Source organism: Choloepus didactylus, chromosome 9 (assembly GCF_015220235.1).
Source record: "Choloepus didactylus isolate mChoDid1 chromosome 9, mChoDid1.pri, whole genome shotgun sequence".
NCBI lineage: Eukaryota > Metazoa > Chordata > Mammalia > Pilosa > Megalonychidae > Choloepus > Choloepus didactylus.
The window spans coordinates 59453370-59470313 of NC_051315.1; the positions used below are offsets into that span (position 1 = coordinate 59453370).

Consider the following 16944-nt stretch of genomic DNA (forward strand, 5'->3'; position numbering starts at 1 on the left):
GTCTTAGAATTGCAATTCAGGGAGCACAGATTCAGGTAGCAACCCAAACGTCCCAACTTGGCATTTCCAGGCAAGGGCTTTTAAAGGAAAAGAAGGTTAGACAAGTTGTTTGTGGTTGGTGGATATTTGAGGTACTCCAATTGTCCTTTAGATTAGCTATTTAACCAAGTCCTTTATCTTGTGGTTTGTTTATGGTGTCTGGATATCCTTAGGTTTTTCAGGAACATTGTTGCTTGAGGCTTTGCGTGCTGTGGCAGTTTGTGGTACCTGGCTGAGACTTGCATAAGAGTGACCTCCAGAATGATCTCCCAACTCCATTTGAAATCTCTTAGCCATAGAAACTCTGTTTTATTTTATTCCTTTTAATGTCATCATCAACATCATTATTGTCAACATTTGTTATCCTCCTAAGGGTTGCATGAGACTTCTGCTTGGTATAAAAGAATACTACATTTGTAAAGTGCTTTACAATTTATAAGTCATTTTTTCTCTTGTTTGGTCTTAAAAAGAACCTTCTGTGTTAGGTGTGATAGGCATCATTATCCCCAGACTGAAGGTGAGAAAACTGAGGATCAAAGGTGAGGTGGTCTGCCCAAGGTCACACAGTAAATGACATAACTGGGATGGAAAACAGGTCTGCTGACTTCTAATCCAATGTAACTTTACTTCTCCTGGGTTGTTCCCTTGTGGTATAAAGAAGAGAACTGGCTAAAGACTAAGACAGTTAAATACACTGGAATTATATTAAAATTTGGGTCCTCAACATTGAACCCTAGATAATAATACAATTAGTTATGTTCTTTTTCCATTTGATAAACGTAGCTTTCTTGCCAGGTTTCTAGGCTTTTGAGTAAAGATAAGGCATTAAAGTCTTTTTATTTCACACTGATGCTTTATTTCAGATAATAGATGTCAATCTTTTTCCTTTATAAAATGAAGCAACTTCCTAAGAAATAAATCACCTGAAATATTTTGGAACTATAAGAGGAAGTAATTTGGGGTTGATCCTAGTTATTGAGAACTTTTTGATTCCAGATTTGCAGCGATATGGACAGTGATGTTCATTAGGAAAAAAAATTCTCAGTGATTTCGATGGAATGATGAATATTCCAGCACAGGGGTTGGCAAACTATAGCTCATGGGCCAAATCTGACCTGCTTCCTGTTTTTATTTGGACCATGAGCTAATGGTAAATTCTATATTTTTAATGGTCAGAAAAAAATCAAAGGAAGAATAATATTTTGTGACACGGGAAAATTACATGAAATTCACATTTCAGCCTCCATAAATAAAGTTGGATTGGAACACAGTCTTTGTTATTTGTTTATGTATTATTTATGGTTGATTTTGCAGTAAGATGGCAGAGTTGAGTATTTGTGATGGAGACCATATGGCTCACAAAGTCTAGAATATTTACTACCTGGCCCTTTATGAAAAAGTTTGTCAAGCCCTGGTCTAGGATCATCCTGTGCTCTCTGCTCAATTCCAACACCCTTTTCTTGTAGGTGTCTCAGCTCAACTCACCAGTACACGCCTACGGAGAAACACGTCGGTTGGTACCCCATTCTGGATGGCCCCCGAGGTGAGCAAAGGGCATCTAATTCTTTTTGCTCATTGAGTGCCTTGGTACTATGCCTTTTTATGGGTAAGTCATATGTTTTACACATGAGGTTTTCAGTAAGAAAAGAAAATGCTTTATTTTGATGGAATTTTGATAGTTTTCTGATGAGATTTACCTCAGAAAAGCAGTATTAACTCACAGCTAGCCCAAAGGGTGTCTTTGTGCATCAGAAAAAGGTGTCCCATCTGGAAGATGAAGTTTTCTCCCGGAAGGGATCATGGCTAGGCTAGCTCATCCAGTCTGTGCAAATTAGAAAAAGGCACCTTTCCTGGGCAGATTGCAGCCCTAGGAACACATGATTTAGTGAAGAGCTAGACTTTAGCTCCAAATGGCTTGCAGCAGTTTTCCTGGTTGTTTCTTCATTGCCAAGTACATAGCAACTTCTCTTGTGTACTTTGTTGGCTCTCTGTCTTAAAGCATGGGATTTGGTCCTAATTTTGTTCTGGCATCATCACAGAAGCCTCTGTGAAATGATGCATTTGGAGTTTGGGGAAGCTTCCAGCTAGAGAAGGCAAGCCCTGAAACATCAGTACAGCTTTGCTTGTCAGATTACCCTTTAATTCCATTGTACCCTGTCCTTTGCCTGACAACAGCTTTTGGGATTGGGCAAATGGGTTCTTTTGGTAAGAGGACTCATGCAGTTGCCTTCTTGGAGGTCTTTCCATCTCCAGTCTGTGCACATGGTGGTCCCCCCACTCGGCTGCCAAGGTGGTATCTTAACACATTAACGTGTTCATACCAATCTCTGCTCAAATTTCTTCAATGACTCCCCGTTATCTATGGCTATCTCTTTCATTCTTGGATAACCGGCAGTCCTAATTTAAAGGAGAAGAGTATTCCTATATATTCCAGTTCACTTAAATCTTAAATGTTTCCTAAATATTTTTTAAACATGAAAGTAGACATAAACTCCTTATCACTTGTGACTTACAGAACTATATAACCCAAAGGACAAAGTGTATTATGAAAAATCTACAAAGCCAGTAACATTCAAGTAAGCAGGCTGAATTTAATGAGATGAATTATACTGTTCTATGAAACTCAGTCATCCTTTGCAAGGTGAATATGTTTCAGAACACTACAGCATGGGTTATCTTGAGTCTTGCATACTTATTACCATTGGGCACCATGTGGTTACCCAGTTCTCCCACTATTCTCTATTTCAGCATCTCCTCTGGCTTTCAGCTGGTGCATCTCTGTTTTTATCTCCTTGCTTGTGACAACTGCATGGTGCATGCTGGAGATTGAATCATGTCCCCCATAAATGTCATGTTCAGTTCCCAACCCCTGGTCCTGTGGGTGTGAACCCATTTATAAACAGGACCTTTGAAGATGTCATTGATGCTGGACAGCCCTGGGAGTTCTCGGAGAAATCGAGACCTCAACCAAGGGCTGGTGCTATAAAGGTTCTTGACTCAGTCACAGGAACTGCACGACTCAGAGATCTCCTCCAGTCAAGCCCCAGAGAATGGCATCAACCATTACTCATTTAACCCTTGAATCTGCACAGTGCAAGGAGCTCGTCCTTCACCACCCTTGGGGTGGGGGAGGAGAGCCGTGGTCAAATGAGTGGGCTGAGATTATGTTCTGTGACCAGAGAAGATAGAAGGAAGTCAAAGACAGAGAGCAATACTCTCACCTGTAGAAGGTGTATCGTGTCCCTTTGTGGCCACCAAGCTGATGCTAGAGAGCTCTGGGAGTTCTGAGAGACTGAGACCTCAACCAAGGGTTGGCACCATGAGGGTTCTTGACTCAGTCACAAGAAAGAGTGCAAGGACTAGCCAGTGTGTACAGCCAAAAACTTTAAGTTTGATGATGTTGGAGAGCCCTGAGAGTTCTTGATTGGATGCCAGAGAGCCCCTGGTTGTTATTGATGCCAGAGAGCCAAGAGTCCTCTGAGAAGTTGAGACTTCAACCAGGGGCTGATGCCATGACAGTTCTTGACTCAGCTGCAGGAAGGAATTCAGGGACTAGTCAGTATATACAACCAAAAAGTTTAATGTGAAAGTACACACTCGAAGAGTTTGAGTATGACTATTCTCCACAGGAGAAGAACTTCTCTGAGGTTGAGATTCTTGCATTTTAAGGACTTGGAGGGGCTCTTCCCCTTCTGGTTATGCTAATAAGGGATTGATGGGCTGCTTTTTCATTGGTTCTTTTCAGGTACCAACCTGAGTGAGTGCTAGGTGTGCAAGGGCTAAGTATGTGTGCGCCAAATGGAACTTTTTGTTATAGGTCTTAGGGTCACTTCCCCCCACTTCCCTATCTAACTTGCCTCATTATTAGTTAAGGTGTGTCCAAACTGAATGATTGTGGTCTTAATCCAGTATGGCTGAAGTCCTTACAAGCAAAGGAAGTTGGACACAGAGGGAAGCCATGGGGAGCAGGCAGAAGCTAGGAGTCAGTTGAATCTGGAATAGAAGGGAGAAACACTGCCATGTGCATAGCCATATGATGGAAAAGCCAAGAAACTCCAAAGATTGCTGGCCAGCCAGAAGACACTGACCCTGGGAGGAAGCAAACCTTCTAGCCTCTGAAACCATGAGCCAATAAATTCCTGTTTTTTAAGCAAGCCCATTTTATGGTATTTGTTTTAGCAGCCAGGAAACTAACACAGTTTTGGTTCCAGAAGTGGTGCGCTGCTATTACAAATACCTAAAAACATGGAAAGAGCTTTCAAATTGGGTAATGGGTAGAGGCTGGAAGAATTGTGAGTCCCTTGATAACAAAAAGCCTAGATTGCCTTGAAGAGACTTTTGGTAGGCATATGAAAGTTACAGGTACTTCTGATGACCTAGGAGGAGATGCTGAATGTGCTATTGGAAATTGGAAGAAAGATGATCTTTGTTTTAAAGAGGCAGAGAACTTGGCAAAATTGTGTTCTGTTGTCAGATTGAAAATGGAACTTATAAGGAACGAACCTGGATCTTTAGCTGAGGAGATTTCCAAGCTAAGTGTGGAAGGCGCAACCTGGCTTCTCCTTGCAATTTATAGTAAAATGTGAGAGGAAAAGGATAGGCTGAGAACTGAACTCTAAAGCACAAAGAAACCAGAGATTGATGGTTTGGACAGTTCTGTGCCTATTCAGATAGTGCTCTGAGACTAAGGCTACAGTGACTCTCTAGGGACCTCCCTGAGCTTCTGGGAAGTGCGTCCCCAGAGGACAGAGCTCCATCAGAGGGTTTGATTGAAGAACCCTTTGCTAAAAAGGATGTGGCTGAACATGGATGCAGTTAGCAATTTCTGTGGAAGTCAGGAATGGAAACGCAATGATCCAGGAAGGGTCTGTGAAAAGTTCTATTGTTTGATGGTTTGGGCCCCCTACAACAGCATGCAAAGCCAACAAGGTTTCTACAGAATTTGTATGAACAGAAGCAATGCCTGAAAGGGGCAAAGAAAGGGTGAATTGAAGGAAGAATAACTTCAAGGGCAGGACCACAGAAGCTGAGGCCTGGACTGAAGAGATCTCCTTAGGCCAAGAGTGTGGGCCTACTTATGTATGTGCAAAGGCAGGCCTGCTCCTGAGTTTGGAGAGGGCGGGCATTGTGCCCCATTATTCAGGAAGAGTGCCACCCTCCAAATGCTTGGAGATGGTGCGGCGTATGTCCCAGCATTCCCAGAGAGCCTGACTGTCATTCCAGTGCTCGGAGAAGGTGGGACTTACAGTCCCAGAGTTGAGGAAAGCGTGGCCACTTAGCAAGTGCTTGAAAGGGGTGGGGCTGCCACTCCATCAAGCCTAGAGAACAAAGAATCAAACCACAGATGACTCACAGACCTTGAGATCTAATGCAGTTTGCCCAGCTGGGTTTTGTACTTGTTTGGGACCTGTGACCCCTGTTTTCCTTCCTGGTTCTCTCTTCGGAATGGGATTGTCTATCCTATGCCTATCTCACCATTGTATCTTGGAAGCAGATAACTTGTTCTTTAGGTTTTACAAGTCCATAGACAGAAAGGACTTTTGCCCTAAGACTGACCACACCTTTACTGATTTTGATGAGACTTTGTACTCAGTATTGTTCTAAAATGGCCTAAGGTCTTTGGAATGTTGTGATGAAAAGACTGTATTTTGCAAGTGGGAAGAACATGTCTTTTTGGGCTCCAGAGGGTAGACTGACTGATAGGGATTGAATTATGTTCCCAGCAAATGGCGTGTTCAGGTCCCCTCCTCTGGTCCTGTGGGTGTGAACTCATTTGTAAATAGGACCTTGGAAGATGTTGTTGGTTAAGATGTGCCCAAACTGAATGAGAGTGACCCTTAATCCAATATGACTGAAGTCCTTATGAGCAAAGGAAATTGGACACAGAGAGAAGCCATGAGGAACAGGCAGAAGCTGGTCAATGGAACCTGGAAGAAAAAGGAGAAGACATGCTATGTAAATTGTCATGTGACGGAAAAGCCAAGGTTTCCCAAAGATTGCTGGCCAGTTAAAAGATACTGACCCTGGGAGAAAACAAGCCTGAAACCATGAGCCAATAAATTCCTGTTGTTTCAGCCAACCCATTGTATGATATTTGTTTTAATAGCCAGGACAACCAATATAGTGCCAATATACTAGTAAACATAAATATGAGCACTGAAATTGTATGGCAAATGGTGATCCAGATGATCTGGAATATGTTTGTACTACTATTCCTAGTAATAATATTGTTATTACTGTTATTATCATTGAAACAAAAACATAAAAAAATTTCAGAAGGACCTGTAACCCTATTTTGAAAAACACTGCAAGATAAAGTCAAAACTCCTTTGGATGATGAACAAAGCTTTTCATATCCCAGCACCCATCTACCTGTACAGCCTTATTTCTGGTGACTTTCCCCCAAATTACTTGTTCTTAAGGCTCCAAAATTAGTGAACAACATGTAGTTCTTCAAAGTCATATCTTGTTCCTTTTATCCTTGCATGTACTGTTACATCATCCAGAATGGCCCTCTGAGCCCTGGAAAATTCTTCCTCAAATGCCAGCTCAATGCTGGCTCCCTAGGAAACATCTTCTAATCCTTGGCAGACTTTGAGGCTCCTCTCCCTAAGCTTTCATTGCAGCCTTTACACCCTCTGTTAGCACTCCTGCACCATCACATTGTAATTGCCTGCACGTCTCCCAAATGGACTCCAAACTCTGGCAGGAATTTGGAATACCCAGCTCTCAGAACAGTGCTGGGTACAGAGTAAGTGCTCAAAAAACATGAGTAAGATGAATGAACACATTGGTTAAAGACAAAGAGATAAGGTGAATTTGGAGGGCAACTCAAGGAGGGCTTTTACAACAACTGATTTTAGCAAATTCCTCTGTAGTTTTTGATTGATCTGTTCTCAAAGGAAGGCCTAATTAAGGTCACTCAACTCATATTTGTGGTGCCATAACATGGAAAATGGTGTTTCTGTTCTAATCAACAACAGGCTGGTGTTCTCAGAATCTCTAAGTATAATCAAGAGAAGCCTGCCCTTGAACTTGTATGTTTCTTATGAGAAGTTTGTGGCTAGAGCATACTTTCACACTTTTCCAACTTCAACTATGTTGAAAAAAGTAAGTAGAGTGTTTCTTTAAGGGGCAGTTCAGTGATCTACAGGGAGTTTCTACTGTCTGGATTGCCTGGAATAGGTTTCCTTCTCAACAGGGAAAGGCTGGAACTGCATCCTGCCTGCTGCAGTGGATAAATTGAGGAGTAGGCAATTTATGGTGTGGAGCCCTTGACTGTGCTTTCAGGAGTGCAGGAGGCCCCTTGGCAGGCCTCAAGGACTCTTGGGATATGTGTTTGTGTACAATATACTCTGGGACCCCAGGACTCACACCTACATCATCCTTATGTTTGTATTTGCCAAATGGATAATCAATTATTCCAACTAAGCTTTTTTTTACAAGGCTTTTTCATAATCCTCCATTGGCTTGTCAACAAAAACAACCTTCAATTTGTTAGTTATCTGTTCAATTCAATGAACACTTAGACTGCGCATTGTGAGCATTGTTTTGGGTCAGGAGCAGACTTTGAAAGCGTTATCAGTAATGGCTCAAGTTAACATCATCTTCATATGATGGCTTGCATAGTCTATTGGTCTTGATATGCATTCACTTCTGTTGGTATAAATAAATGGTATATATATTAAATGTGACAACAATGCATGCAATACCAACACTGGTGCATAAAACCTTTGCAGACAGCCTGTGCTTTTATATTTTTAAATGAAGCTGGAAGATCCTTGGTCCTATTTTATTTTTGAGAAATTGAACCAAATTTTTATTTTCCCATTTTTATTGCCATGTTTATTTCACAAGCTCGAGTAACTGCAGTATTTAATTCAAATAGGCTATAGTACAAAGCAGGTAGCTAATGGAATGTGACCATACGCAATCAAATGTTGACAAGCAGTCAAGATGCAGACTGCACTTGGGTAGCTCAAAGCTGCCACATAAATTCACTGTCATAATGTCAACACTCTCTACTTACTCCCTGTCATTGCTTCATTTGTACACTACTAAAGTTGAAAAATACTGGTAGAAGTGGTATCAAATCGGCAGTGGAGGAGGAGGAAAATTCTCTGGGCCACCCTTAGTCTGATGATACCGTGAAGCACTACTACTGAGAAAATATTGTCTGGCTGGGTTAATCTGAAATTCATGATCAGTATAATTTTTAAAAAATTTAGTACCGTTTTATTGCATTATTACATTTTAGGTTTTGGTGTTCATTTTTTTAAAAAGATAACTTCAATTTATGGGAAAGTTGCAAAAATAATTTCAAATTATTTTGAAGTTTGTTCAAATTAAATAGACAAACCATGAACTGTTAAAGTACTAGTGCCAGCAGATGGTTCCTGCATACCATAGACCACTTTATCCTCAGGATATGTAAGTCCAGAGTTTTTGAAACTAGTAAGATACTTTTCATGACTTTTCTTTGCACAAGAACACTACATAGAACTTCAATGTACTCCTTCACCCAAATACCCAGATTTACCAACTTTTGGCCTTTTGCGACCTTTATTATGTCATTCTGTATCTATCTATCTATCTATCTATCTATCTATCTATCTATCTATCTATCTATCTACCTGTCTATCTCTATTATCTATCTCTCTGATTATCTCTCGGCCAAACATCTGAGAGTAGGCCGCACAGTATAACTTTTTTACCAGCTAAATATGTCAGAAGCAGACTGTAATCCCCGGGAAGATTATTTTAAGAGAGAAAGAAAAAATTATGAAGTTCAGCATAGTAACTATGCATTTAATAGATCACCCTGAGCAAAATGACTTAAACAATAGGAAATTAAGTTTCTCATATAAGTGCAGAAGTAGGTGGTTCCAGAGCTTGTTGATCCAGCAGCTCAGTGAAGTCATCAAAAACCCAGATTCTTAAATCTCCCCAGCTGAGACTGCAAGCTGCATGGCTGTCTTGTTCTGTGATTGGGAGTTGTTATGACAACACCTCCTGTGGATGTCTGAGTAGGGGCTCCAGCATGCCAACAGACATGGGTAAAAGCGCCAATGCGACAAACAGATGCCTCTCTTTACTTGTCATAGAGCTGCTTTTGTGTCACCCAAGAAGTAGAAGCGAGTTCTCTTCCTTCCCTGGAGTCAAAGCCTGTCCACCCCCCAAATACTTAGCACCCCTACTTTGTAGTAAATAATTCAAATTTTGAAGTAATCGGCCAGCCATTTGGAACCTGCAGGTGCTGGCTTAGTCAGAGCCCAGTTTTGCTTGTCTACACATGCACACACACACAAACACACACACACATACACTCACACACAGTGCCCTCTTTCAGCCAATGGTGTTTGAGGAAAATACAGTTCATTCTGGATGTACCAAGAATAACTCTTGGGGTTAGGCCAAATTGCCTTCTCACTTGGGCCCCCAACACCTTCAGAAATCTGTTCTGTTCAACGTGCTTTCTGGCCAATCATCTTTTGATTTTCTCCTAAGAGGTTTGGCCCAGGTCAAGGTCACTTCCCTCAACTTTCTGCTCATATGATTAAGCCTCTTTGGTTTACCCCTGCCTTGACTTTAGCCTATCCCCTAGGTAGGTTTGTGTGTGTATGTTTACACAGTATTTCCTATAACTGTGTTTATTGTTTCTTTCCTCCCTGACTGTCTTCTGACCACCAGTGTCTCATAAGAAATAACACAGATAACAGTATCCCGCTTGGCATAGAACTTTTACAAATACTGTGTTTTTAAATGCTCTTAACTGCCTGTGAGGATGTCAGTTAGATATGACTACACTGATTTGGTAGAAAGGGAGCTAAGGTTCTGCCATGCTAAGTGCCCGTGGACACTGAGGTGAGTAGGTGGGTGACAGTGACCGGAACCCGTATTTTTTGACTCACTGTCCTATGTGATTTCCAATACTGTATAACAGATGTCCAGTGTCAATCTCAGTGCGCTCATCCAGTATTTGCATCAAACACATGCCAGTTAATATCCTGGTTTATAGCAAAAAGGGAAATAAGCATAATTCATGTTTACTTATGGTGATGGTGGGACATTAGGGGTAGATGATACTTAATCTACCTTTTCCACCATGACATGTAGGGACAATTAAACTGAATGTTTGTAAATGATGGAAACCCAAATAAATGAACCAAAGTTGTCATTATTATTTTTATTAAGGACATAATTGTGTTAAAATAATGCCTATGTGCAGCTGGTATGCCCTGGTGTGGCCATGCTGGTTGTTAAAATATTAAAATACTTCCATTCAGGATGGTAAATAGCTGCTGTCCAGAGCCCTTGAGTGCTCTTGGCCACTGCAGGTGCCCTGTCTCTTACCCGAAGACAACCCTGACCTCCTAAACTGGCAACTAAGCGGGGTAACATCTGGCAAGCAAGGGGCTTCAGGACCTTCTACTGGTCATGTGCCCGTTGATTGTCAGATATTTTGAATATTACCCCTGCTTAACAAGCATATAGTGGGAAGGGCACTCACTGAGGACCTACGAATGCACAGGGATTTGTGATAGGTGCTTTTTTAAATATTATTTTTATTTCATTTCGCATCAACTCTATCATAGATGTAGATTATTTCTGTGTTTTATCACTGAAGAAAATGAGGTTCAAAAAGTTGTAGGAGCACATGAAAAGAAGCTGAAAACCATTAGTCGTTAGGGAAATGCAAATCAAAACCACAGCAAGGTACTACTTCACACATTCTAGGAGGGCTATTATAATATTAAAAAAAAAAATTCCCAGGAAATAACAACTGTTGAAGAGAATGTGGGGAAATTGGAACCTGTGTACATTGCTGGTGGGAATGTAAAATGGTTCCATTACTGTGGGAAACATTTTGGTGCTGCTTCAGAAATTTAATCATAAAATTACCACATGGCCCTGCAATTCCTCTTCTAGTTAAATACCCAAAAAACTTGAAAGCAGGTACAAGTACATGTACATGCACGTTCATAGCACGTTCATAGCAGCGCTATTCACAATAGCCAAAAGTTGGAAAAAGCCTAAATAGCCATCAAAAGGTGGATAAGTAAAGTGTGGTATATTCATACCATGGAATATTTTTCAGATATGAAGAGGAATGAAGCACTGATACATCCCACAGCATGGAGGAACCTCAAAAAACATTATGCTAAGTGAAAGAATCCAGACATAAAAAGTCACGTATTGTATGATTCCTTTTAGTAGATAAATCCATAGAGACAGAAAGTAGATTGGTGGTTGCCAGGAGCTGAGGGGAGTAGGGAATGGGAGTGATTACTTATAGGGTTTCCTTCTGGGGTGAGAAAATCATGTTTTGGAACTAGATAGAGGTGGTGGTTGCACAATGATGTGAATGAACTAAATGCTACTGAATTGTTTGCTTTGAAATGGTCAATTTTATGTAATGTGTATTTTGCCTCAATTTTTTAAAAAATCAGGTATAGAAGGTATAGTGCCTAAGCTCACGTCTAGTAAGTATTGGAGTTGTTTGACTTTTCAGAGAACATGGGAATGCAAGTTTCATTTTACAGATGAAAGAATAAAGACCGGAAGAGGATAGTCTTGGAGCTAGTTCAGCCCAGTTGTGGCCACAGTGTGTTCATCTGGGTTGTTCAATGTGGAAAATGTGTGCCAGCTAACTGATAACAACAAAGACATGCAAAGATATAATATAAAAATATTCTGAAACTGGAGTGGGAGGTGCATCATTTTAAAAGATGATCATGAAGGAGCTATCACCTATAATTCACAGGTTGACTACACTTTGAAATCCCACCAATGTGAGAAGCAGCCCACGTATTAAGGATCTAGTTTATTCCCCATCTTCTTAAAACAGCCAAAGGTTTGTGTCTATATTGGAAAACAGACTTGTGGATAAAATAAAACATTTGCTTCTTTTTAGAAATTATCCCCCCTTTTTGCTTCCATCTGCTCGTTGTTGCAAACAAGAGCTAATCAGCTGAGCAGAGAAACAGATGTGCTGTGACGGCTCTAAAAATGGGTCTCTCTGCCTGGCAAAGGGTTGCTGACGGACGGTTGCCATAACAACCAGCTTACACCAATGCAGAAATATCACAGGCTTTTTGCAGCCACTTTTGCCTTCAGTAATTATGCCATTTCTAGCTAAATGATGCAATAATGCTATTTCCTTTTGCATTGCCAGGATTAGAGAACTCAAATGAAATATTTTGTGTTGAAGGGCTGAGAAAGTCATAAAATACAACAGAACTGAAATATTATTACTTTCGTTATTACCATGTGGTTCCCTAAGCTCTAATCCATAGGTTTCGTTCCCTAATAAGAGTTAGCATTTATTGCATGCTTACTGTGTGCCTGGCACTAAATGCTTTGTATGTATTAACTCACAATCCTTACCACAACCCCATGAAGTCAGTTGTATTACTCTCCCTATGTTTTAGGTAGAGGAATTAAGGTACAGAAAGATTAAGAAACTTTTTTTATTCTTGGGCAAATTATTAGGTAGTGGCACCAGGATTTGAACCGAGGTATTTGGCTTACTCTAATCCTCACTCTAAGAACTGTATGGCCAACAGTTAAAGTATCGCCAGTGTACCAGGTAAGATGTGAGTCTAGGCTTTGCTTTTCTATTTTTAAATTATTGTAGACGAGCATTATCCTTCTTAATACATTGAGGAAAGTGTAATATTTTAACCTGACCTAGCAACCAATGTCATTAAGGCTCAAGGGGAGGAGGAAGGGGTCTGGAAAAATAAACTAACACTGTTCTTCACAGTAGAATTTAGGAGATTTGGATTTTACTCTTAACTCTGCTGTTAATTTTTAAAAGTGAACGTGGTCCACTTCTGGCTATTTCAATCTGGCTTTGGTTTTTGTTAAAAAAAAAAATTAAGAGTATGAATTTTGGAGTCAAATAGACCTGGGAGCAAATGCTACACATCTTCTCACCCACATACCACTGACCTCAACGAGGTTTCTGAATATCTCTGATTAGTAAAATAGGGAGAAAAAACTGCCTCAAAGAACAGTGTGAAATAATGTATTGAAAGGGCTTTGCACAGTGCCTGGCACAGTAAGTGCTTTAAAAAATGGTGGCATATATCACCCTGCCCCAAACCTCACCCCCCTCCCCTGCCTAAATGGTTCTCACCTTTAAAACAGAGATTGGCTTAGGGAGAAGGGCCCTTCTACTTTACAGAGAACATTTACAGTTTTTAGGGAGAAAAGCCTCCACCAGCTCCCACATTCTGTGTCTCTGGTGTTCTGCAGATAGCAAGAGTAGCTATCACCAAGTTCTCAATATGGTGGATTGATGATGGTGGCATGACCTTTAGGATCCACTTTTCCTTGGCTGTCTTTTAAAAGGCTGGGGACCCTATGGTTCCCTCTGCCAGCGATATCACTGCAAGGATTGGGGGGTTTGGGGAGCTCGGGAGGTTCAAGTGAGAGGTTTAGAATTTCAGATCATTGAATGAAAAACCTATGTGTCTTCCCCAGAGACACTCAATCATTTGCTGTCCCATAGTTCCTTCCAGGCTCCTTGTGTCAGCCCCTAAGAAACAGATTCCCTGCCTTCTGGTTCTGGAGATGACCCTGCCTGTATCTGTAGATGTGGTCCCCACCTTCTGAGGCCTTGAAGCAGTACCCAGATGCTCGGGGCACTAGTGAGTGATGAGCCCAGGGCAAGAGTGAAATGAATGATTGAGTGCAGCCCCAGCTCTCGCCCTCAGCTCCCATGGCAGCTCCCCTCTCAGCCGGAGCTCTGCGCAGAAGTTGAGTCATATGTCATCTGTCAGAGTGGAGGTGGGGGGCTGGGCCTGGAAGCAGTGGTGACATGTCATCACCCTCCTCCTGGGGGTCTAAGTATAGAGCCTCATCTGAGGGCTTCAGGTCCCAGACGTGCAGAAGCACAGGAGGCCGAGAGCTGAGGCCTCACATGCCCTCTATTCTTTTACCTCCTCGGTGAACATTTGGAACTTCCCAGGCTGTCCTCCTACCTGCACTCCCACCCTCCTCCTGCCCCAGCCCTTGCCCTAGCCCTCTCAGCTCCAAGCACAGAGGAGCAAGAGTTGGCTGATGCTTAATTGCTGGAGAGGGGAGATGGTCAGGGTGCCTGCTGTTTTCTCCTTCCTCATCCATCCAAGAGGGAGAATTGATCTTGGTTCTTGATCATCCTGGTCTTCAGGGTGATATCAACCTGGGAGAGGACAGAAACAAAAGGCTTCTTGCAGATGAATGAGTATGCTCAAGTAGGAACATTCAAATAATATGTTTGATTTGCATCCCTTCCTATTTTTTAGGTGCATGATGGAGGAGAAAAAAAATTTATTTATTTTTCTCATTAGTTTTATATTGTGGACTCGTGATTCAATCCTATTGCATACTAGCTGTGTGCCCTTGGGCAAGTTTCTTAACCTTTCTGAATCTGTTTCCTCACCTGGGGTAAACATACCTGACTTAACAAGCTGTCATATTGGTCAAACTGTAGGAGCTCCTATTCACTCTTTCCTCTCTGTATTCTGGTAGGAACAGAGCACTAACTGGCAAAGTAAAGGGGGCAGTGAGAAGAGTGAAGGATGGGAAATGAGAGGGAGCAGGAAATCCACCTGCTTAGATGGAGTCCATGCTTATATGCACATGGTATGGACAGCACTGTGGCTATGTCTTATGGAAAACAAAATCTCCTGGGCACTGGCCCCAGCATTCTCCACATTATAGGAATGCCCAGGAGATGCCTCACTGAGGAGGGTAGTGGGGAACCACTGATTTTGCTATTGGCTGTGGTGACTTTGGACAAGTCAACGCCCCCCGCCCCCATTGGGACCTCAGTTTCCTCTTCTGTGAGAAAAAGGGGGGTGAATTAACAAAGCCTAAGGTCCAGCTCCCTCTCCAGTGTGGGGAAGCTGCTGGAGCAGGGGAGGGCAGTGGGGATTATTCTGGGTCTCCATGCAAATGTGCTCTTCCAAGAGTGTTTTTTGAGAGGTGAGGACATAGACAGAAACTTACAAAATTTGGACATGGTGATTTACCTTTTATAGGGAAGTTCATTGATGTAGGTCCTGAGTCTGAGAAGGGGGCTTACCACATAAAATAAGGATAAGTGGCTCATTCCCAGGGTTTGGGGGAATTTAAAAAATGAGGGCTGTGCTGGCCTCAGACTGAGTACCAGCCCCCTCTGCTCTCCACAGCCTTGCTTGTGGGAAGGTGGTGGTGTGCAAGCGTGCTCTGTGTGTTTTTTAATTTGAATCTTGTTTTATTTCTCAAAAGACTTCAGCTGAATATTAAAATCCTGGGAAAAGACTTATAGAATGTCACATTTTAATTAGAGACCTTAGGGGATTTCATAAAAGCAGTGTAATTTGAATTACTTCTGCCAATTTCTCAGTGAGCAAAATATAGATTCAATGCTGGCCTTAATTTGCCTTTTATGAAAGAATAAAAAAACTAATTTATCAATTTTAATTCCTCTGCTACACATCCCTTTGCTCAAACAAGTATCAAATATATCCTTCTTGAAGTTATATTTCATCATAGAGAAGATGCCATTTGTTTTTTCAGTTTCTGAGCCTGTAAAACTTTAAGATGTTTGCATGTAAAACTGATGAAAAATATTTGTCGCTGCAGTGTTTATAACTGCAATCTCTCATTCCAGGGAAGAAGCTCTATTTTGGAAATCTTTACGATCAGTAACATTTATCAATTATGCTGCATGAATTGTATAAGCAAAATTAAGAATCCTGTTTGCTTTCCTACCTTTCAGCCCATCTTATTTGCCAGTCTGTTGCCTGCATTTTGGGGCTCAAGGTCAGCCAAGGATTAATAGCTTTAGGTCTATTTGCCTTGCTTCTTATTTAGCTGAATACAGCTCTTGAGATAACAAATTTTGCCTGTGTACCTGAGTGAAATTTTAATCTTGACCTTTGGTTATAATTTTGAATTGCATGATTGATTTTAACAAGGTGAGAAATCAGAATGTATAAGGCAAAACTATTTACATTTTTAATGGCATTTTAAAAATTAGTGGAAAAACAAAATAGTCTGAATAACAACTGTATTATTTTTAAGTCTGGTAAATTATATTTTTATGAGAGCAACATATATTTTTTTCTTATGATAGATGTGCTACTATAGTGTTATTTACTTTGAGAGGATTGTTAAAATCTCATTATTGACAGAGATTTGAAAAATGATTTTGTGTGAAATACTTTGTTGGAGAAATCTAAGTTTTCGGAATCCAGGAGCTCATATGTTGACTCTTTTTATTCCCTTTATATTCAGTCCAAAACGGATGCGCTTTCCAGGTAATGGAGACCTTGATCTGAGTAGGCCCTTATAGCCCCACTCCTCCTCCCGAGAGGCAGAGGGTGAAACTCACTATCTTGGGAACTTTATCAGTAAGGCCTACTCTTGATCTAGACTGAAATGAAACTATATTCATGAGGCATTTCATGGGATCAGGTGGCTTGGGAAAGTGAAAGTACCACCCCAAGCCTTGTGCTTATAGAAAGAAAGGCAGATAGAAGGGACATTTTTTTATTCTTCTTGCGTTAACCTCATGGGAACTAGTTTTATAACCAAGACACCACCTTTAACCTGTCAACTTGTTGTTAACAAATCCCAACAGTCACCAAACACCCTGGAGGAAGAAAACACGCCCTTGAAAGTGGAGGCAGATACTTCCTTTTTTTTTTTTTAACATAAAAAAAAGGAAAACTTGCCCCCCCCTTTTGTTACTATAGAAATAATTCATGCTCCTTGTAGACATTTAAGAATATGCAAAAAAGCTTAAAGAAGTAAGGAAATAAAGTAAATTTTACCCAAACTCAATGACCCAATAATATCTACTATTAATATTTTAGTGTTATTGAAAAAAGCTGAATACAGTGTTTTCATAAACAGTGTTTTGGATGAGGC

The 16944-nt window shown here is 41.0% G+C and overlaps 1 protein-coding gene across 3 annotated transcripts in view; it reads left to right on the forward strand.

Annotated features, from left to right (window-relative positions):
- LOC119544302 (myosin-IIIb-like) overlaps positions 1 to 16944 on the forward strand; it is a 256724-nt gene that overhangs the window by 95402 nt on the left and 144378 nt on the right. For all 3 annotated transcript variants that reach the window (XM_037849676.1, XM_037849678.1, XM_037849677.1), the window contains exon 7: positions 1506 to 1582. In XM_037849676.1, the coding sequence (XP_037705604.1) occupies positions 1506 to 1582 (77 nt within the window). The remainder of the gene's footprint in view (positions 1 to 1505; positions 1583 to 16944) is intronic.